General features: G+C 46.1%; 1 protein-coding gene across 1 annotated transcript in view; it reads left to right on the top strand.

The window, feature by feature from the left end:
- The window catches only part of CIP2A (cellular inhibitor of PP2A), a 172,627-nt gene that overhangs the window by 130,861 nt on the left and 17,873 nt on the right, over positions 1 to 23,893 (top strand). The window contains exons 17-20 of the mRNA XM_082247297.1: positions 211 to 407; positions 1,792 to 1,905; positions 14,279 to 14,361; positions 14,524 to 14,663. Of these exons, the coding sequence (XP_082103423.1) occupies positions 211 to 407; positions 1,792 to 1,905; positions 14,279 to 14,361; positions 14,524 to 14,663 (534 nt within the window). The remainder of the gene's footprint in view (positions 1 to 210; positions 408 to 1,791; positions 1,906 to 14,278; positions 14,362 to 14,523; positions 14,664 to 23,893) is intronic.

Below are 23,893 nucleotides of genomic sequence, written 5' to 3'. Positions count from 1 at the left end.
AAAAATGCAATCCAAAACATGCAGGGGGATGCCTCTGGGACTCAAGTGATTACCCCTAAGGTAGTTTTAATCAAATAGTTTTTTAAAGTGTGTCCATTTTATTTAATGTGAACAGCTGTAGTCATTTTTTTCTTGCTTCAAAGTATCCTTAAGTTAACTCGGTTAAAAAAAATAAATAAACAACCGTAAGTTTTTATTTCAATGTGGCAGGCAAGAAAGCTTGCTACGCTGTTGAAGGAAGCAGAGAGGAAGAATGAGGAGCTGAGTTTGCTTTTAAAGTCTCAGCAGCTGGAGTCAGAACGAGCCAACAGTGACATGGAGCAGTTGTTCCACCACAGCAAGAAGTTGCAAGCAGTGGCTGAAGAGCATGAAACACTGAAAGTCTCCTATTCTGACCATATCCTAAAGTAAGCAATTTTTATAAAATTTAAAAATCATTGAAGATAAAATTTATTTTATTTTTTTTATTTTTTGCTCCTCTTAAAGTGGTTCTAAAGGCAGAAGGTTTTTTTACCCTAATGCATTCTCTATGGCAGTGTTTCTCAACTTTTTTTCCAGTCAAGGCACCCTTTAAAATTCTACACAACCTCGCGGCACCGCGTTCCAAATTGTAAACTAAACTAATAGTTTTACATAATGCAGCAACCTTCATTAATGTAGAACCTCCAATGTTAGAGGTGATTAAGCCTAGGTTCACATTAAGCAGTGCAGTAAAACACAGCGGTCCGTGCACGTTTTCCCACACTGCATTCAAATTGCGCCGCCCTTAGGATCTGCAGTGGGTGTCAGTGCAAGCTTAACGAAACCCCAAATGCAGGTCACAAATACAGTGTGTTTGCCCACACTGGATCGCATGGTACAAAAGTATAATGCAATCTGGTTGCAGTGCGGTTCCAAAATTGGTGCATGCATGACTTGATGTGTGATTGCAGTATGTTTTGAGCCCATTCAAAAATGGGCTCAAATCACACAGCACTGAATCGCATATGAATTGAACAGGAATGATGTGTGGTTCCTGTACAATTCTCATTAGGTTCATGGACTTATTCTTTCAAAACACACTGGTACTGACTTGTATTCCAGTGTTTCTCTCCCTCACTCAGCTAATGTGACCCCAATGCTGATGGGGTGCGGGGCAAACAAGGATGCTATGTAGGCACCCAACGTCATCTTTCTCATCTGATGTCAGTGGTTGATAGGACACCAGCAACTAGAAGGTTGAAATTTGTGCACAATGAAAAGACCTGTGGCTTTGTGTAACAAAAAGGCAGTTTTGCTGATCCACCCGCTTGCTTGTATGCAATATTTAGGTATTTTACCCACGGCATCTCTAAAGAAACCCTAAAGGCACCCTGGTTGAAAAAGGCTGCTCTAAGGTAATACAAAACCTTCTGTGTGCAACACCTTGGCCCTCTTATACTTGTCTGAGCTTGATCACCATCCAGTTCTGTGCCTGAGAACAGTGGCTCTTTCCCCTCACTGGCCATGGAGGCAGCAGTGGGAGCTATTGGCTTTTGCTGCTGTTAATCATAGCCTGTGAGAAAAGAGCAGAGGGCAGGCCGAGCCACATGCTCTGCCTAAATGGATACATACAGTGCAGCTCGGGATCCAGTCTGCATAAGTATCCCCATAGCAAGCGGTGTGCCTTGGGCTCTCAGAAGGGTGGCGGAGCGCTGGCGGGGGCCAGAGAAGAGGGGGATTGGGGCTGCTCTGTTCAAAACTTTTGTGATCAAGTATGACATGTTTGTTGTTTACAATTCACATTTTTTTAATTGCTTGTTTTCTTAATAGGTATGAACTCTGTGAAAAGCAGTTAAAAGATTTACAGGTATCCTACAACACCCTAACTAAGCAAGCTGAAACCATGAAAAAACTAAATGATTCTCTCAAGATTCAAAATGAAAAGTAAGGATTTTTTTTTTCTTCTTCTTTCATGGAGCACATTTTAGAGGACTTCATAAGAAAGTACAGTTACTTTTAAATATGAGATTACTTTTGCTACTCATGACCATCGCATGTGTATGGGTCATTTCTAATGGTGTTGTCCAGTTGCCTTCAAGAGCAATCCTGTCCTGATAGGGCTGTGTCTGCCTGCTCATCCTCCCTTGTCTATGCTACTTAACTTGCAGGTTAACAGAGCCAGCAGCTCTGCAGCTGTGCATGGATTTGTCTTCCTAAGGACAATCAGATTAAATCATTATATACATCTGCCCATGGGGAAGCTAACACAGAGGAAAGTAGAAAGTTGTACCCAATGCTATTTAATCTGAGTTTTTGCAGTATACAGTCAGGTCCATAAATATTGGGACATTGACACAATTATAAACTTTTTGGCTCTATACACCACCACACTGGATTTGAAATGAAACAAACAAGATGTGCTTTAACTGCAGACTTTCAGCTTTAATTTGAGGGTATTTACATCCAAATCAGGTGAACTGTGTAGGAATTACAACAGTTTGTATATGTGCCTCCAACTTTTTAAGGGACCAAAAGTAATGGGACAGATTAACAATCATAAATCAAACTTTCACTTTTTAATACTTGGTTGCAAATCCTTTACAGTCCATTACAGCCTGAAGTCTGGAACGCATAGACATCACCAGACGCTGGGTTTCATCCCTGGTGATGCTCTGCCAGGCCTCTACTGCAACTGTCTTCAGTTCCTGCTTGTTCTTGAGGCATTTTCCCTTCAGTTTTGTCTTCAGCAAGTGAAATGCAATGTCAATCGGATTCAGGTCAGGTGATTGACTTGGCCACTGCATAACATCCCACTTCTTCTTTCCCTTAAAAAAACTCTTTGGTTGCTTTCGCAGTATGCTTCGGGTCATTGTCCATCTGCACTGTGTATCGCCGCCCAATGAGTTCTGAAACATTTGGCTGAATATGAGCAGATAATATTGCCTGAAACACTTCAGAATTCATCCTGCTTCTTTTGTCAGCAGTCATATCATCAATAAATACAAGAGAACCAATTCCATTGGCAGCCATACATACCCACACCATGACACTACCACCACCATGCTTCACTGATGAGGTGGTATGCTTTGGATCATGAGCAGTTCCTTTCCTTCTCCATACTCTTCTCTTCCCATCACTCTGGTACAAGTTGATCTTGGTCTCATCTGTCCATAGTCTCAATCTGTCCGTTAGTTTTTCTGCATGTATGGTGTGAATGAGGCCTTACATTACCCACTTCTGGACCGCCCATTGTGTGTTTACGTCCCTACTCTGACGTCAGTAGCGGGGAAAACGATCCAATCCCCTCTCCTGATGGGCAGGAAGTTGAGTGAGGGCAAGATGGCCCCCACTCGACTCTATGCCCTTGGAGGACCGGAGCGATGTCAAACGTCCTTTCCGCCCAATGGCCTTAAAGGGCCCTACTTCTGTTACATGGGATGTTTACATTCCTTGTAAGAGGAATAAAAGTGATCAAAAATGTTTTCTTTAAAGGGACAGTGTGAAAATAAAAAGTAAAACAAATAAGAAAATAAAATTTAAAGCGCCCTGTCCCTCCGAGCTTGCGCGCAGAAGCGAACGTATGTGCAAGTCGCGGCCACATATGTAAACAGTGTTTAAACCACACATGTGAGGTATCGCCACAATCGTTGTAGCAAGAGCAATGATTCTAGCACTAGACGTCCTCTGTAACTCTAAACTGGTAACCTTTAGAAATGTTTAAAATGTCGTCTATTAAAATTTTTATGCACCAAAGATTGTCGCCATTCCACGAGTGTACGCAATTTTAAAGCATGACATGACATGTTGGGTATCAATTTACCCGGCGTAACGTTTTCTTTCACATTATAGAAAAAAAATTTGTTTAACTTTACTGTTTTCTTATTTTTTATTTTAAAAAGTATTTTTTTCTAAAATTGCATTTGTATGAGTGCTGCGTAAATATTCTCTAGGGTCTCTGGTAAAAAAAAAAAAAAAAAAATTGGGGGTTCCAAGTAATTTTCTGGAAAAAAAATGTTTTAACTTGTAAACAAGTGTCAAATAGGCCTGGTCCTTATGTGGTTAAATGCATATCCTAAATAAGTGCCACATTTGCTTGTGCTCTAAACTGAACTGTCAAAATATATAATCTATCTCGTTCATTGACGGACGCCGCTCCTGTCATTTTTGACCATTGGGTTATACTGCCACCTACAGGAGAAGGACACTAGGCAGAAAAAAAAAATCTGGCTACACCCATGGACAATCCCAGGGGTATACTCCCTCTCCCTGCTATAGTCACTCAAGTTTTTTTTTTCTGCCTAGTCCGGACCTAATTCCTTGCTGGGATCTTTGGTCCTGGCAACATTTTTTAGATAGACCATTTTTTGCTTCTGGATTTTTCCTCTGAGATCTACCATAACATGCCAGACTGGGCGACAGGCTGGATAATCTAGATCCAGTGGTCACCCCAGTCTGGCCAGCAAGCACACGCAGACCTCAGCTCCACACTAGGTCGGGGCGGCCCTGCGAGTTAAATGTCTTGCGAGGTTGCATAAGACCTGGCCTCGGTCTGAGTCGCAGTGTTCCTCCTGGTCGACAGCCCCCCCCCCCATTTCAATGGAGAGAAGGATCTGTCTGGAGCGGTGCCCACCTTGTTCCCATTATGAGGAGTAGCTAAACCACCCCCCCCCCCGCCTCCATGGGGAGTGGTCCCTTCATTCGGAGGTGTTTCATCAGCTTTGTCTCCGGTGGGGCACTCCCAAGGTAGATCTGTTGGCATCTTGGCTCAACAGAAAGGTGCAGAGATTTGTGGCTCGGTCAAGGGATCCACTGGCAGACGCCACAGGCGGCTGGTGGCCCCGTGGGGTCAGTTTCGTCTGATATACGCCTTTCCTTCTCTCAACCTTCTGTCCAGACTCCTACGCAGGATCGAGGCAGAAGGGGTTCCGGTCATCTTAGTGGCTCTGGACTGGCATTGCTGGGCTTGGTACATCGAACTGGTGCAGCTGGTCGCCGACGTTCCTTGGAAGCTTCCTCTCAGGGAGGATCTGCTGTCCCAAGGACCGATCTTCCATCCTTCCATCCTGCTTTACAGCCGCTGGCTTTGACGGCTTGGCTGTTGAACGCCAGGTGCTGATGGATAGAGGTTTGTCTGAGTCAGTGATTCCTACGTTGTTAAAAACTAGGAAATCGACTTCGTGGAAGATCTACCATTGTACGTGGAAGGCATACATTGCATGGTGTCTTTTGGGGTGCATCCTCGCTCCTCAGTGGCTTGTATCTTAACCTTCCTTCAATGGGGGGGTTGAACAGATATTGGCCTTGAGTACCATCAAGGGCCAGGTGTCGGCTTTAGCGGTCTTCTTCCAATGACCTTTGGCCACACACTCCGTGGTGCATACCTTTCTAAAGGGTGTCCACATTTGATCCCTCCAGTGCGGGCTCAGTTACTACCTTGGATCTCAAAGTGCTTTTAGCTCTACAGAAGCTTCCCTTTGAAAATTTGTGAGATTCCCCTGCTTACGCTGCCCCAGAAGGTGGCCTTTTTGGTGGCTATCACCTGTGCGCGCAGGGTGTTGGAACTGGCAGCGTTCTCCTGTCCACCTTTTTATATGGTGATTCACAAGGATAAGGTGGTGCTTCGCCCCTGTCCGTCATTCGTTCCTAAGGTGGTCTCTGACTTTCATTTGAATGAAGGCATTGTGTTGCCTTCCCTGTGTCCCAGGCCGAAGAAAATTGCCTTGCATGCCTTGGATGTGGTCCAGGCAATTAGGGTGTACTTGGCAGCTACCGAGTCTTTCAGGAAGTCAGACTCTCTCTTTGTGCTCATGGATGGACTTCGCAAAGGGTTGTCTGCTTCTTCTGCGACCATTTCCAGATGGATCAGACAGACGGTGGTTCAGGCCTACTCCATCAGGGGTCAGATTCCTGCTTTCCCTGTCAAGGCGCACACTACTAGGGCGCTTAGTGTCTCCTGGGCTTTCCGTCATCAGGCGTCAGTGACACAGGTTTGCAAGGCGGCAACGTGCTCGTCAGTGCACACGTTTACAAAGTTTTATAAAGTGAACGCGTTGACATCTGCGGATGCTTCCTTTTGGCCGCAAAGTTTTGCAGGCTGCTGTTGAGAGGACCTAATCCTCTTAGAGGGTGTATTGTTTTTTTTCCGGTGGGCTCCAGTTGTTTGGGTTGAGCCCCTGTTGCCTGGTTGGCTGTTTTTTTTTTTTTAACTGTTTTCTACCCCTCATGTTTAACACTGCTTAGGGACGTCCCAATGGTTATGAATACCAGGAGCTATGTCCATCAATGAACGAAAGAGAAATGTGATTTTTGACTTACCGTAAAATCGATTTTCTCTATCGTTCATTGACAGACGCAGCTCCATATTATTCTTGACCATTGGGTTATGCTGCCCCCTACAGGAGTAGGACACTAGGCAGGAAAAATCTTTACCGCGCCTATGGGGCAGTCCCTGTAGGCATACACCCACTCACTCTGCTATAGGATTCAGTTTGTTTCTGCCTAGTTTAGGAGTAGGACCTAGTTCCCGGCTGGGACTTCGGTCTTCGCTTGCCTTTTTTATTTTAAAGGGAACCTTTGTGAAAAGTTTACATTTTTAGCTAGTTATGTTCCTGAGAGAACTGCAATCAATAGCCAGACTGGGTTTCGGACTGGATATCCTAGATCCTTAAGGTCTCCCAGCCCGGCCAGCGAGCGTGTGCAGGTTGTGTAGCCCATCGCTAGACCTCGCCACGACAGAGCCCCAATGGACGGGGCTGGCCGGCGAGTTAACACCTCGCCTGCATTCACGAGACCTAGATTGGTCTGAGTCGCACCATAACCCGTCAGCACCCCCACACCGAGTGGAGAGGTAGTCTATTCAGAGTGGCACACACCCGATGTCGTTGATATGGTGAGTAGTGTCCCCACTTAGCTCTGGTGGTCTTGGGGCCGACGTGGGCCCCTCCCTGGGAAGGTCAGACCCTCGAGTACCCCTCTTACCCCCTGGCCTCTCGTTATGTACCAGGCTCCCCCAAGGCCTCCCTCCCCACCTTCATAGTGTTCCCAACCTCAGTCAGCGGCGGGAGTCCTTGGGGACTGGACGTGCTGATGCCACTATAGCGGATCCGCTGGGGGGGGGGGTTAATCCTGGTGGGGCCCCCGATGCCACTAATTGTTTGGACCTTTTAGGGGGTCCTGGAGACCGCATGGCACGCCGAGGGGGCCACCATTTTACTGTAGAATCGTTCAGCCTCATTTTGCAGAAGTTTCCATTGAAATGCGTGGGTGGCCATGTTTTTGTGGTTTCCCCATAGAATGCATTGGGCGGCCATTTTCTCGGAGTTCGAACGCTGGACAGCAGGGAGCAGCTAGGCCTTTACTAGTGATGACCCAGATACTTCCTCTTCCTGTGAAGATCGTGATCTCTGCACAGCAGACCGATCCTGTTTGCCTCCATATCGAATGGGGTTATGTCTATTGGGGTCCCTGTAGGTCTCTCACCCTGCTATCTGCAGTGTTAGTGGCTGGGACTTGTAGTACCGCTGGTGCAGCGGTGTGGGTCTGTTTTTCGCAGTTTTGTTAAAGTGACACTGCACTATTCCAGGGTTTATATGGAGTCCCAGGAACAAATTTTACCTACAGATCCCCTCCTTGCGGTTGCGGCGGCCTGCGGGTCGCAGCCCCTGTCTGCCTTAACGGCGGGTTTGGAAAAGTGGATTTGGTTTTAAAAAAATACCACTAGTAAAAAGCCCTCCCCTGCCTCTTTAATCTTCAGATTCTGAGGTAGAAATGGCCCAGCGAACACGTCACCCTGAGGGTTCTGCGTCATCGGACTCGGATGGCGAGGACAACATATCCTCGTCTGCAGCCACGTGGAAAAGCGTGCTGGTGGAGGTACTTATAGTGTCAGTGCGGGAAACTCTAAAAATGGCGGATGATTTTGCAGCGTCTGAGACGCTGGTGTCATTTGGCACTCTCAAATCCCAGAAGTCGGGCAAGGTTTTCCCTTGTTTGGGACTTTTTGACAAAATCGTCTCTGAACAATGGGGGCACCTCAAACAGATGTTATGGCGCTTTTCCACTGCATGGAACCGAACGGTTCGGCTCGCTTTTGCGCTTTTCCACTGCATGGTACGGTGTTGGAATGGTTCGGTACGGTACGGTACGGCTCGCTTAAACAGTACCACCTCAGTTGTGGTTCCAAGAGGGCCGTACCAGTACCATATCCCACAATCCTTTGCATGCAGCCTTGACTGTTTGTCACTACTAGCCACTGATTGGTCAGAGAATCGTTATCCCACCCACTTTACTTTAGTGGAAAAGCAAACCGTACCGAACCGTTCCAACACCGTACCATGCGGTACCATGCAGTGTAAAACCAAACCGAGCCAAGCAGGGCCGAGTGGAGCTGAGCCGGTGGAAAGGTGCCATTACTGGTGCCGAAGCGTTTTAAGAGACACTATCTATTCGCGAACGCGGTATCCGCAAAATGGACTGTTCCACTGAAGGTGGACCATCCAGTCTCCAGACTGAACAAATCTACTGTGGTCCCGGTGGAGGAGTCCCCGGTCTTAACAAATCCTGTGGATAGAAGTCTCTGTCCCGCCACATACATGTGATAGTGGGCTCAATACTTAAATTGATCTTCGTGATCACTCTGGCGTCCCAGACGATAACGGAATGGACAAAGTTACTAAAAAGTGATCTAGAAACAGAACAGCTCCCTCTGGACCTTGCAGAGCTAAGGGACCAAATGGTCTAAGCCCTACTATTTATATGTGATGCGTCACTAGATGCTGCCCCTCTTGTAGCCAGAGTATCTGCGGGGGGGGGGGGTAGCTATTAGAAGCATGGTGTGGCTAAAAAGCTGGTCTGCAGATCAGGCCTCAAAAAAGGCTCTATCAGAGCTCCCCTTTACGGGGAACCGCTTGTTTGGATCCTTATTGGATGAACTGATCAAGGGTCTTACAGATGGAAAGAGTACTCTTCTTCCTCAATCCTCCAAGGGCAAGTCACCACGTAATAGACGGGGACCTTATTTTACAGCCCACAGGCGGCCATTTCGTACTTCCGGCACGCAGGAGAAAGGATCTAAGCCATTTAGGTCTTCTGGGGGCTCCCAAGAAGATCTGGTCAGGTAAGCTGAGAGCAGACCAATCCAGATCCACAGACAAATCGCCATCTGCATGAAGGGACACCCTCACCCGTAACTGGGGTGGGGGGACATCTTCGCTTCTTTCTGGAACCATGCACCTCCTTGATTCAGGACAAATTGGTCCACCAGCTGATCCGATTGGGTTACAAGATCGAATTCAGGTCTCGATTGTCGGACAGATTCTTCCCATCCAATCTTTGCCTATCTCCATTTCGGTTAAGGGATCTACAAGAGGCGGTACAAGATCTGCTGTAGCAAGGGGTGATTTGTGCCGGTTCCCTCTCGGGAACGCTTTCAGGGGTTCTATTCAAACCTGTTCACTGTTCCCAGGAAAGAAGGCAAAGTGCGTCCAATCTTGGACCTCAAGGCTCTGAACTGCTTTGTGCGGGTACAGAAGTTTTGAATTAAGTCCATTTGCACGGTAGTGGCGTCCCTACACCAAGGAGACTTTTTGGCCTCCATCAATATCAAGGACGTATATATACACATCCCTATTTACGTTGGACACCAGCGTTTTCTTTGCTTCACTGTAGGAGAGGAGCATTATCAATTTGTGGCATTACCCTTTGGTCTTGTCTCCGCTCCCAGGGTCTTCACCAAAGTGTTGGCTCTGGTATTGGCATTACTGCCACAATGAGATATTTCAGTACTGGGGTACCTGGATGATCTCCTCTTAAGAGCAGACTCGCATTCATCCTGTTGGGCGACTTAGGCAATCACTGTACAGACTCTGCAAGAGTTTGGTTGGAACATCAATTTAAAAAAAATCTGCTCTGGTACCATCTTTAAAACTGGATTATCAGGACCTGACTCTGGACTCCGCTTTGGCGAGGGTGTTTCTTCCCCTGGAAAAGCTGCAAAAGTTGCAGAGGGCAATTCGTTTGCTGTTATTCAGCAACCTGTCCCCTCTGCGGACTTGCATGCCTTAGTTCTGATGGTTGAAAACAAATTTATGCAGCGCCAGCAACAAATTAGTGACAAAAATTGTTTGAAATGAAACCAATCTATATCATGTAAATTCAATATGTAATGATAAAATATATCAATCACATTAAAGTGCATAAATTCCTATAGTAATAAATTAAAGTGCATAATTAAACAAAAAAATTAATAAATATACATTCAAAGTGTGAGATTTAAAGTGCAAAAATAGTGGAATAAAGTCCTTATTGATGATCCAAAAAGGTGCCAAAGTGCCAAGTAAATAAAGGTGCTTGTGAGGTGAAGGTGCCCTCTTGGTTCCCCACTCACCGGAATTAGATTGTATAAAAGCCCTTGATTTTATTGCACATTTGCCCAGGATCAGATGTGGGATTCCTCCGATGTGTCCTCCGTGTTGAAATCGTTCCCGATAACACCATTAAAAGAAGAGAGGGCCATACATCGTGAAGTACGTAAGGTATAATTTTATTCCCCAAAAAGCGATTGAATACTTACAAAATCAAAGAGTTAAAATGGCATGTAGCAAACAAAGCAAGTGGCGCCGCTCTTGGCGTGCGTTCCACATACAGGAAGTTCCCGACCGGAAATGACGTTACGTCCGCAACCGGAAGTGCGTCAACGCGTTTCGCCGTCACACACAGCGTCTTCAAAGGACGTTCCTTTGAAGACGCTGTGTGTGACGGCGAAACGCGTTGACGCACTTCCGGTTGCGGACGTAACATCATTTCCGGTCGGGAACTTCCTGTATGTGGAACGCACGCCAAGAGCGGCGCCACTTGCTTTGTTTGCTACATGCCATTTTAACTCTTTGATTTTGTAAGTATTCAATCGCTTTTTGGGGAATAAAATTATACCTTACGTACTTCACGATGTATGGCCCTCTCTTCTTTTAATGGTGTTATCGGGAACGATTTCAACACGGAGGACACATCGGAGGAATCCCACATCTGATCCTGGGCAAATGTGCAATAAAATCAAGGGCTTTTATACAATCTAATTCCGGTGAGTGGGGAACCAAGAGGGCACCTTCACCTCACAAGCACCTTTATTTACTTGGCACTTTGGCACCTTTTTGGATCATCAATAAGGACTTTATTCCACTATTTTTGCACTTTAAATCTCACACTTTAAATGTATATTTATTAATTTTTTAGTTAAATTATGCACTTTAATTTATTACTATAGGAATTTATGCACTTTAATCTGATTGATACATTTTATCATTACATATTGAATTTACATGATATAGATTGGTTTCATTTCAAACAATTTTTGTCACTAATTTGTTGCTAGCGCTGCATAAATTTTGTTTTCATTCATTTATTCTAAGAATTTCTTAGTGTTTGCAGCAGCTGCACACTCTCAGTTTTTTTCACTGAATAATTTATCACTATTGTGCAGCGCGGGTTTAAATTTGTTTCTTCACTTAGTTCTGATGGTGTCGACCTTCGAGGCAGTCCTGTTTGCTTAGTTCCACGTGAGACCCTAACAAAGGGAAATTCTTGTCAAGTGGAACAAAGATCCAAAATCCTTGGATGGCATAAGGAGTGCCCTTCTGTGCTGGCTTCGCTCGTTGGCCCTACGCCAGGGCAAGTCCTTCCTCTCATTGTATTGGACAGTGGTAACCACGGACACCAGCCTGTCTGGCTGGGGAGGAGTGCTTGGGAAGCTGTGTGTCACAGGGTCCTGGACCGTGGAGGAGTCCAGACTACCAATCAATATTCTGGAACTCCAAGCGATAAAGCTTTGCCTGAGTCACTGGACAAATCGTCTGCAGGGTTGTTCAATTTGGATTCAATTGGATAATGCCACGGCCGTGGCTTACGTCAACCAAGAGTTTCTTGGTGGCCTGGGAGGTGGCCGAGATCCTGAAATGGGCAGGCAATGTGGTTCCAGCCCTTTCTGCTATGCATATCCCTGGAGTGGAGAACTGGCAGGTGGATAACCTAAGTTGTCAGGTATTGGATCTGGGGGAATGGTCCCTGCACCCGGGGGGGGGTTTCAAATGCTGTGTGCCCGGTGGGGGACTCCCAATGTTGACCTGTTAGCCTCTCGACTCAACAAGAAGGTACATAGGTTTGTAGCCAGGTCGCGGGATCCTCTGGCCGATGCCACAGACCTCTCAGGAAAGATCTGCTGTCTCAAGGGCCGATCCCCCACCCTGCTTTAACGGCATGGCTGTTGAAAGCCAGTTATTAAAGGACAGGGGTCTTTCTAACTCAGTGGAGTTTTTGGGGCCTCAAACCAAGCAAGAAGTGGGACTTTTTAGGCAAAAAAAATTGAGTTTATACAAGTTTGCGATAAAACCTATTTATTGAAAAATATGGTTACACAAGTAGAATTATGTGCAATGGGCTAAAGGGCCCATAGAAGTGAAGATGGTGAGAAAGCTAGAAAGTGTGACATATTGGGAAATGGTGACTTCTGATGTTATTTCTCTGCTATCCATGCTTGAAAAAGATTCTGGGTTCAACAGAGAAACATCCGAAAACATCCAACGCGTTTCGGCTAGTATTCAATAAGTGCCTTTGTCAAGGATATCACCATATCTAAGGGATACAATAATGTATTAATGATCTACCTCCAGCAAAATGTATCGTCGTACTTTGTAAATCGTACATCTCATGGTGTGAATCGCTGAAGGTGCATGCTCACCTTTTTTTTTTTTTTTGGTGGTGGATTTTGACCTTTCTCCAAAGAGGGGTTGAAAAGCGGTTGACCTTGTGTACTATTAAAGGCCAAGTGTTGGCTTTGGCTGTGTTTTTCCAACGCCCTTTAGCTACGCATGCTTTGATTCGCACTTTTATTCAAGGGGTTTGCCATATGGCTCCTCCAATACGATCCCCGTTACCTCCATGGGATCCTAACTTGGTACTATCTGTTCTTCAAAAACCTCCCTTTGAGAACATCACGGAGATTCTTTGCTTACACTGTCACAGAAGGTAGCCTTTTTGGTGGCTATTACCTCTGCTCGCAGAGTATCTGAATTGGCAGTGCTATCCTGCCGATCATCTTATCTGGTGGACCACAGAGATAAGGTGGTACTTCGACTTAATCAGTCGTGGTTTCTGATTTCCATTTGAATGAAGACATTGTGCTGCCTTCACTCTGTCCTAAGCCCAAGAAAATGACCTTGTATTCTTTACGGTTCTATGTGGTTCGGGCAATTAGAGTCGGATTTCCTGAAAGATTCAGTAGCCGCCAGGTAAACCCTTTTTGTCCTCACGGAAGGACCTTGAATGGGATTGGCTGCATCTGCCACGACCATATCCAGATGGATCAGGCAGCAGGTGGTACAGGCTTATTCACTGAAGGGTCACGTTCCACCTTTCCCTGTGAAGGCGCATTCTTCTAGGGCGCTAAGTGCCTCTTGGGCTTTTTGCCATCAGGCGTCAGTAATGCACGTTTGCAAGGCGGCAACTTGGTCGTCTGTGCACACGTTCACAAAATTATACAAAGTAGATGTGTTGGCATCCTCAGACGCTTTTGGCTGCAAGGTTTTTCAGGCTGCTGTTTAAAAGAGAAAATATTCTCTTTGAGGGTGTATGTTTTCTAGGTGAGCTCCAGTTGTTTCTGGTTGAGCTCCATGTTCACTGGTAGGCTAAGTTTAGCCTTTGGGGAATTGCGTTCTTTTCTGACATGTTTTCCCACCCCTCATGCAAATACTGCTTTGGGATGTCCCAATGGTCAAGAAGAATATGGAGCTGTGTCTGTCAATGAACGATGGAGAAAACAGGATTTTTGACTTACTGCAAAATCCTTTTCTCTGAAGTTCATTGACAAGACGCAGCACCCGCCCCTCTATTTGAGTGGGATGGGGTTTTTTCCTTCTAAACACTGCTTGCAGAGTGAGTGGGTGTATGCCTGCGAGGACTACCTCATTGGCGTGGTAAAGATTTTCCCGGTCTAGTGTTATCCTCCTGTAGGGGGCAGCATAACCCAATGGTCAAGAATATGGAGCTGCATCTGTCAATGAATCCCTTTTTTCTTTTTTTTTTTCTTTTTTTTTTTCTTTCTACCAGAGTTGTCACGTACCATATCTTGACTGCTCTCCCATTGCAATAAAATAATTAGTTATTTTTAATGGTGTTTTAATATAGCCAGCATGTTTGTCTTGGTTGTCATTTGAAGGCTAAGGTTTTCTACTTCATAAAGAAATAAAAGCTACAGTGTTCTGTTTTAAAAATTGTAATGCAGTTGTAAACTTTTTCTGAAAGTACTAACAATACCAATCACATACAGGACAATGGCCCAGCTAGAAGACACCGAAAACCAAAGAAAAGATTTGGCTAAGCAACTGCAAGACCGAGAGAGTAAACTTTTGAGTAGGTGGTATCATCTTTGTAGATGTTTTCAGTTTTGTTTTATAATAACCTTTTTCAACCTACTTTCTTTTTTTTTTTTTTTTTTTATCTAAAATAAAAACTTTGAAGGGTCATCTAGTTTCTGCTTGCCAGCTTATTTTTTCCCCATATATAATTTGACAGATTTCCAACAAAAGGTAAAAGGTCTAGAGGACAAGGTTAAATTAAAGCAAAAGGAGAAAGAAGATATGGAAGAAACTATTGACATACTTCGTAAAGAGCTGAGCAAAACTGAACAAGCAAGGAAGGAACTGAGCATAAGGGTATGTATTTCATTTCATTTCTTAAAGAGGTTGTAAACTTAGTTCAATTTTTTTTTTTTTTTTTACAAGCTGAAAGAGAAACACATAATGAGCTAGTATGCATCGCATACTAGCTCATTATGCAATACTTACCTTGGAACGAGCCCCCGCCGTGCCGTCCGCTCACCTCTGACGGGCGACATGTCCAGTCGCCCGTCTTCCGGGATCGCGGCATCCGGAAGCCGACAGACTGCGCGGGAGCCGACAGTCACGGCACGGGTCTCTGAAGAAACGGCACCAGCGGCCGTTCCTTCAGAGCGCATGCGCCAGTGACGTCACGAAGGTAAATAACTCCTAAACGGTACATGTTTAGGAGATATTTACAGTACCTATAGGTAAGCCTTATCATAGGCTTACCTAATAGGTACAAGTGTCAGAGGAGGGTTTACTTCCTTTTTAAGGGTATGTATTTAATCTCATAAGGGTATGTATGTATGTATTGCATTGTTTAAATAGCTCCTTATTGAAATTTTTACATTATGCAGTGACTGTGTGGAGCATAACTAGCAGGAACTAGTAACATCATTTATAGAGTCAAGTAAGGGGAAAACAGGGAAAGGGGAAAAAAAGCAGATGGGTATGGAAAAGGGGAGGGAGGGGTACGGGGAAAGGAAGAGAATGTGGACATACTGGAAATCGCATCTTCTGCGGTTTATATTGGCTTTAGAAAGAAACAAGTACTGTGTAAGGTTCTGAGATAGAGTTCAATTACTGTAATATGGAAATAAACATCTTGTAAGGATAGGGCACAGAAACCATCATAATTCTCTATAGACATGCTGGGGAGCCCATAGAGTACAGGTCTTTTTTGGGTCATTGCTATCTTTAGCTACCAAGGTCTTTATTGTCATTCCATTTTATTTTTATTTATTTTTCTGGGCCCACTCTCGAATGTGTGGTGGAGACTATGGTTTCCACTGGCTACACGCACAGCCAGTAGACGGTCTCAAAGTGCCTTTTTTGATTCTAGAAATGGGCCCAAGGATCACAGATAGAAGAGCCAGTTTGGGAGGAGCCAGAATATCAGAAATGCGCAAGGTGTTAGGCCAGCCATAGATGGAGCGAGTTTCCTCCCTGCAACCATGGGTCAGTGTTGACAATGGAATCCCATATGCCGAGCCATTGTGTTCTCCCGGTGGGGGAAGCCGACCCCACCGGAAAGAGACCGTGATTATTGCCAGCGGCTAGAACAGCCGCTTGCAAAAATCCAGCAAGATCGATCATCTTGGGTACCTTTGCCCATACATGATTTAAATTGAATATATATTAGACCGCTCCACCACCTAAAAGGGATGATTAAACGACGACTCTACTAAATATGTGGGTAGGAACCTTCCCTTCCTACACAACTCCAGCAGGAGCTTAGAGTAGAAGGAAAAATACTGTTCAGCGCTAAAGGAATCCTATACCACATGGAGATGAGCTTGTAGCTTTTTTCCTGAAAATCTAAAGGCTAGACAATTTATGCATGAAAAGAAAGCAATTTCTACAGCATCTGAGTGACTCCTTCAGATATTGTTCCCATTTAGAAATAGGGGTCTGTCTCTGGATATCCCCTCTCTCGTGTTGACTGACGATAGGCAATGTGGATCAGTCATAGCTTAATAATTTGTGTTTTTAAAATGTTGGTTTTAGGGGAATCTTTTAAGAAATGGATTATTTAGTGCAGCTGTATCTCCTTTAGTAATGTGCCACTCCGGTATACTTATGAAAGGCACACAAACAAATGTTTTTGCTGTGTTTTCTATGCACAGTGTGGGCTTTCAAAGTTCATAACCGGGCCCAAAGATGGTAAAGCATATACCACTGGGCGATTGCACTTCTACCCAATTAGCACATTTCTCGGATAATCTGGAGAGCTCTGTGAAGCAAGCTGTGAACAGATCTTGTAATTGTGCTTTTTTTCTGCCCTTTTTGCCAGTGGCATTGCTAAACCTAGGTGTGGGAGTAAGTTCCTCACATTTGCTTCCTGATGCCTCAGGTCTCAGACCTGCAACCTTACTTGTATCACTGCCTGTTCTTGGCTGATGCAAAAGCTCCTAACGAGGTAATTCTTAATAAAAAAACAAAAAGTGTTCTTGAAGGACTTTGCATGTGCTTTTTGTAAATATAAGAATTCAAAGGTTTAAAATAATGAATATTTAAAATATCGCAAAATCGAAGTTTTTTTACCATTGTTCAGTATAAATTACATTAACCACTTAACCGCCAAAAGGGTTCCCTTTTTATGCCAGGGCATTTTTGCTATGCTAAACTTTTAACTGGCAATTACATGGTCATGCAACACTGTATACATAGTAAATCTATAGCATTTTTTTCACACAGCTTTCTTTTGGTAGTATTTATGTTTTAAAGAATTTTATTGGATTCAAAATAATACGGTACAAATAAAGAACCAACAATAACAGTAGCACAATCCGTTCCCGTAATAATTCAGTGAAACAGGAGAATCAAAACATAATCCAGATTTTAAACTTGTACCTACTTGTATATTTTGATGGTATTCAACCACTTCCTGCCCGCCCTATAGGCAAATGACGGCGGGAAGGTGGTTGCATTATCCTGACCGGACGTCCTATGACCCCCCTGGGGGGGCGCGCAGAGTGCTGCGGTCTCCGATCTCGGTAAAGAGCCTACTGTAGTAGGCTCTTTACCATGTGGTCACATAGTAAATAGGAAGTGCCGTTGATCGGCTTTCCTCAGTTCGTGCCTGACAGGCACGAGTAGAGGAGAGCCGATCTGCGGCTCTCCTGACGGGGGGGGGGGGGAGGGGGGGTCTGCACTGGTAATCAGAGCATTGTTTACCAGTGCAGACCCTTGGGGGGGTGCCACTAGAACCACCAGGGATGCCCACCCATGACCCCAGGGATGCCCACCATGGCCACCAGGGATGGCAATCAGGGCTCAGGGAGCCCCCCAGTGCCCTCCCCATCAGTACTGCCCGCCAGTGCCCTCTCCATCAGTGCTGCCCATTATTTCCCACCAGTGCCGCCTATCAGTGCCCATCAATGCTGCCTATCAGTGTTGCATATTAGTGACTCCTCATCAGTGCAGGAAAAAACGTATCTATTTACAAAATTGTATACCATAAACAAGAAAACTTTTTTTTTTTTTTCAAACTTTTCGGTCTTTTTCTATTTTAGCAAAAAAGAAAAAACCTTGCAGTGATCAAATACCACCAAAAGAAAGCTCTATTTGTGGGGGAAAAAGGACATAAATTTGGTTTAGGTACAGTGTTGCATGTCTGCGCAATTGTCATTCAAAATGCAACAGCACTAAAAGCTGAAAATTGGCCTGGCAGGAAGGGGGTGAAAGTGCCCTGTATTGAAGTGTTTTTTTTTTTTTTTTGCTATATAAATGGAAAAAAATGCTGAACATTTTGGGGGGGGAAAAAAACCCATTTTGTTTGTAAAATGCTATAATCAACTATCTGTTTTCATAAATTTAGGCCAAAGTGTAGTCTGCTATATTTCTTTGGAAGAAAAAAAAATAACCTAAATTAATGAATATCATTATTTAGTCGGTGTGAAAGTTATAGCATCTACAAACTATGGTATGTATATTTGCAAATTGATCAGTCCTGATGTACTAAAGGACGATTTCATTTTTTTGAGGCCCTAAAATGCCAGGACAGTAAAAGTACCTCCCAAATGACCCTTTTAGGAAAATAGACCGTCCAAGATATTTAGTAAGAGCAATGGTGAGTTTGAAATTGTAATTTCTCTATTGTTCTTTGACAGACGCAGCTCCATGTTCTTATTAACCATTGGGTTATGCTGCCCCCTTCAGGAGTAGGACACTAGGCAGGAAAAAAACTTTACCATGCCTATGGGGCAGTCCTTGAAGGCATACACCCACTCACTGTTGGGATTCGGTTTGTTTCTGCCTAGTTTAGGAGTAGGACCTAGTTCCCGGCTGGGACTACTGTCTTGGCATGTATTTTTATTTTAAAGGGAACCTTTTGTTAATTTTTATTTTTTATCTAGTTATGTTCCTGAGAGAACTGCAAACAGCAGCCGGATTGAGTTTCGGACTGAATATTCTAAATTCTCAAGGTCTCCCACTCCGGCCATCGAGCGTGTGCAGGTTATAGCCCCGCGCTAGGCCTTACCACGACAGAGCCCCAATAAACAGGGGTTGGCCCGTGAGTGAAATGCCTCGCCGGGACAAACATGACCTGGTTCAGCCTGAGTCACAGCGTGCCCCTTCGCTGTCAGCCGTCAACAGATAAACCATAATCCATATATGCGCAATAGAAATATTGTACAAAAAAACAATAATTTATATCTTTAATGTGTTATAGTATATGCTGATATAAGTGTCCTCACAAGCCAAATAAACTAAAATAAATTGAGCACTTCCACATTCAATTAAACCATGCCATAAATGAAAAAGTTATTTATGATTAAAGCACAGTGTTGAGTTAATAGTGTCCGTAAATGAATAGTGTAAGGTTGTGATCTTAGAGTGATAAAAGCCATCCCAGTCACCAGTTCTGAAGATTTCCTGATATTGGGAAAAGACTGTGCCGCATCAATTCCTGTGATTCCCCCCTTCAGGTGGGCATCTCACCTTTAGGTCAAATGTAGCTTCAGGTATTCCTAAAGGATGCTGGGATGGCTGGATTCCTTCAGCTTTAATGGCCCCGATGGATCTGTGTCACTTGAGTGACTAACATAACGGAAGAAAGCGTTCTATAGTTCAAGTAATGTTTGATAAAATCCACTTTATTTAAAATAATGGTAATACACTTCGTTGGGTGTTTGCAGTGCACCACACTAAGACGGGTATGACAAGGTATGGACCCGAGTGTGCAGGTAGATCCTTCCAACTGACTGCTCGTGATGAGACTGTAACCTCTCACAGCTGCTCTCTATCCAATGTTTAGGGGCCACTGTAGGAGAGGAACATTATCAATTTGTGGCGTTACCCTTTGGTCTCGCCTCCGCCCCCAGGGCCTTCACCAACGTGTTGGCTCCGGTATTGGCATTACTGTGACAGCGGGGGATTGTGGTATTAGGGTACCTGGTTGCTTTCCTCTTAAGAACGGACTCCCAATCAGTTCTGGTGGGCGATCTGTCAATTACTGTACGGACTCTGCAAGAGTTCAGTTGGACCATCAATTTCTGAAAATCTGCTCTGGCTCCCTTCCTTGGCCCTGCGTCAGGGCAAGCCCTTCCTTCCATTGTATTGGGCAGTGGTATCCACGGATGCTAGCCTGTCCAGCTGGGAAGGGGAGTACTTGGAAAGCTGTGTGTCCAGGGGACCTGGACTCTGAAAGAGTTCAGACAGAGTGATAAAGCTTTGCTTGAATCACTGGGCAAATCGTCTGCAGGGTTGTCCCAGTTCGGATTCAATCAGACAATGCCACGGCCGTGGTTTACGTCAATCATCAAGGGGGCACCCAGAGTGTCCTGGCGTAATATGGGCAGAAAATTTAGTTCCAGCCCTCTTCGTCATGCGGTGGGGGGGGGGGGGTGTGACTGTCCTGGTGGGGTCTTTTGTTAGGGACCTTGTGATGCCACTTATCTGGGACCTAGAGACCACATGGTGTGCCGTAGCGAGCGCCATTTTGCTGTAGATTCGTGCTCATTGTTCTCCATTGACAACGTATGGGCAGCCATTTTCTGTTCCCCCATAGTATTGCATGGGGCTGCAATTTTCTTGTAGCCCAGATCGATGGACAGGCAGCAGACATGGCATATTTGATCTAGCAATAACCCAGGCATGAGTGAGGCAGCGGGAGCCTCTGGGTAGTCTTGGAAAGCCTGGTGTCAAAGGTAGATTTTGTGTTCAAAAGTATTGATAGCCGCAAACGCCCGCTGCCTTCACCTCCATTGGGGGTATCCTCCAGATTCTGAGGCAGATATGGCTGCCGTGGAAGCCCCCCATCCTGATGGATCGGTGTCCTCACATTTTGATGGTAAATAGGACCTACCCTCTCTTGCCGCCGCGCATTGGTGGAAGCACTCTTTCCATGCAAAAACTTTAAAAATGGCAGAGGAATCTACAGCATCAGGTACGCAGGTGTCTTTTGGCTCCGAAGTCAGGCAAGGTGTTTCCTTGTCCAGAGCTTTTTGATGATATTGTAAATGAACAATGGCAGCCCATCAAGCACATGCTAGTGGCACCCAAGCACTTTAAACGCCGTTATCCCTCTTGCGGAGGCGGTTTCCACTCGATGGACTGTGTTTCCAAAGGTGGATCACCCATTTTCCAGATTAAGTCTACTGTGGTCCTGGTGCAGACCCCTTGGATAGACGGGTGGAGTCTCTGTCCTGCCATCTACACGTGTTGACGGGTTCCATACTAAAATGAATCTTTGTGAACATTCTGGTGTCTCAGACAGTCACTGAATGGGTGAAGTTAAGGGGAACTTTGAATCTGATGGGTGAAGTTATTTAAGGGGAACTTTGAATCTGAACAGATCCCCCCGGTGCTGATTGAACTCCTGGACCAGATGGCTCAAGCCCTTTTGTTCATATGTGATGTCTTTGGATGCGGCTTCCCTAGTGGCCAGGGTGTCTGTAGTGGGGATTGCCATTAGACGCATGGTGTAGTTAAAAATCTGGTCGGCAGACCAGGCTTCAAAGAAGGCTTTGACTGACCTTCCCTTTTACGGGAGAGAGGTTGTTTGGATCTTCTCTGGATGAACTTATCAAAGGTCTTACGGGTGGGAAGGGTACTGTTCTCAATCCTCTAAGGCAGGGGTGTCAAACTCAAATTCATTGGGGGCCGCATCAGCAGTATAGTTGCCCTCAAAGGTTGTACGGAGTGCTGGGTTCCTGAGTGCGCTGCGTACAGAGTGCGGGGTTTATGAGTGAGATGGGTATGTAGTGCAGAGTTCAGGAGCGCGCTGGGTGCGGAGTTCAGGAGTGCGCTGGGTACAGAGTGCAGAGTTCAGGAGCGCGCTGCATACGGAGTGCGGGGTTTATGAGTGAGATGGGTACGGAGTGCAGAGTTCAGGAGTGCGCTGGGTACAGAGTGCGGAGTTCAGGAGTGCGCTGGGTACAGAGTGCAGAGTTCAGGAGTGCGCTGGGTACAGAGTGCAGAGTTCAGGAGTGCGCTGGGTACAGAGTGAAGAGTTCAGGAGTGCGCTGGGTACAGAGTGCAGAGTTCAGGAGTGCGCTGGGTACAGAGTGAAGAGTTCAGGAGTGCGCTGGGTACAGAGTGCGGAGTTCAGGAGTGCGCTGGGTACAGAGTGCGGAGTTCAGGAGTGCGCTGGGTACAGAGTGCGGAGTTCAGGAGTGCGCTGGGTACAGAGTGCGGAGTTCAGGAGTGCGCTGGGTACAGAGTGCGGAGTTCAGGAGTGCGCTGGGTACAGAGTGCGGAGTTCAGGAGTGCGCTGGGTACAGAGTGCGGAGTTCAGGAGTGCGCTGGGTACAGAGTGCGGAGTTCAGGAGTGCGCTGGGTACAGAGTGCGGAGTTCAGGAGTGCGCTGGGTACAGAGTGTGGAGTTCAGGAGTGCGCTGGGTACAGAGTGCGGAGTTCAGCAGTGCGCTGGGTACGGAGTGTGGGGTTGCGTACAGAGTGCTGGGTTGAGTACGGAATTTTGGCGTGCGCTGGGTACGGAGTGCGGGGGTCTGGAGTTACTGCCATCCTCCCACCTGCCTCCACAGCCCTCACCACGTCACCCCTGTCCCCCAAAAAAACTCTCTCACATCTGTAATTTCTCCTACCTTTCTATCTGGCCCAGCTCTGGTACAACCCCATATAGGCGGCTCCCTGCCTGTGTATTGGTAAAAAAAAGCCCGCTCTCAGGGTGCTGCCCGCTGATGAAAATAAAAAGGAGGCACTGACACTAATGGCCAGCGCCGCTACAGGGACTGAGGAGAGAGAGCAGGTGTCTTGTTGGAGACTGACTGGCCGCGCATGCGCTCATCTCAAACAGCCGGCGCTGCTAGAAGGACAGAGAGAGCGGGAGATGGTTCCTTGGAGACCGGCCGGCCTCCCGCGCATGCGCTCACACAAAGCCGGTGCCGGAGGATGTTTTTGCTTGTTGCCTGGGAGACAGTGAGAAGACAAAGAGGTGGCACAGCGGCAGCTACGCGGGCCGCATGAAAAGGTCCGGCGGGCCAGATTCGGCCCGCGGGCCTTGTGTTTGCCACCCTTGCTCTAAGGGCAAGACGCCACGGGGGCCTTCCTTCACTGCTCATAGGCGGCTTTTTCGTGCCTCCGGGTCGTAAGAAAAAAAGAAAGCCGTTCAGGTCTTCTGGGGGTTCCAAGAAGCCATGGTCCGGTAAACCAAAGACCGGCCGGTTCTGCAGACAAATCCTCATCTGCATGAAGGGGCGCCCTCACCCGATTCTGGGGTGAGGGGACCGCTTTGCTTCTTTCCAGAACCATGGACTTCCCTGTATTAGGACAAATGGGTTCACAAACTAATTCTATCAGGGTACAAGATCGAATATCGGTCTCGACCGTCGGATAGGTTCTTTCCGTCCAATCTTCATCTATCTCCAGACCGGTTGAGGAATCTACGAGAGGCAGTACAAGATCTGCTTGCACAAAGGGTGATTGTGCCGGTTCCCTCTCAGGAAATCTTTCAAGGGTTTTATTCAAACCTGTTTACTGTGCCCAGAAAAGAGGGCAAGGTGCGTCCAATCCTGGATCTCAAGGTTCTGAACCGCTTTGTGTGGGTACAAAATTTTCTTATGGAATCTATTCGTACGGTAGTGGTGTCCCTACACCAGGGAGACTTCTTGGCCTCCATAGAGATCAAGGACGCATATCTACACATTCCGATTTACGCTGGGCATCAGTGATTTCTTCGCTTTGCCGTAGCAGAGGAGCATTATAAAATTTGTGTTGTTACCCTGTGGGCTCGCCTCCGCTCCCAGGGTTTTTACCAAGGTACTGACCCCGGTGTTGGCATTGCTGCGCCAACGGGGGATTGTGGTACTGGGGTATCTGGACGATCTTCTATTTAGAGCGGACTCTCATTCAATCCTGTTTGGCGATTTGTCGATCACTGTCAGAACCCTGCAAGAGTTTGGGTGGAAGATCAATTTCAAGAAATCCGCCCTGATACCTTCATTGAGACTAGATTATCTGGGCCTGATTCTGGATTCCGCCTTGGTAAGGGTCTTTCTTCCCTTGGACAAGCTGCAGAAGTTGCAGGGGGCGATTTGGTTGCTGTTGGCAAACAATCTGTCCACTCTGCAGATTTGCATGCGGGCCTTGGTTCTGAT

Source organism: Pelophylax lessonae (assembly GCF_965119305.1).
Source record: "Pelophylax lessonae genome assembly, chromosome: 2".
In the NCBI taxonomy this organism is placed as follows: domain Eukaryota; kingdom Metazoa; phylum Chordata; class Amphibia; order Anura; family Ranidae; genus Pelophylax; species Pelophylax lessonae.
The sequence above is the reverse complement of the archived record's forward strand: the minus strand, read 5'-3'. Positions and strand labels throughout refer to the sequence as shown.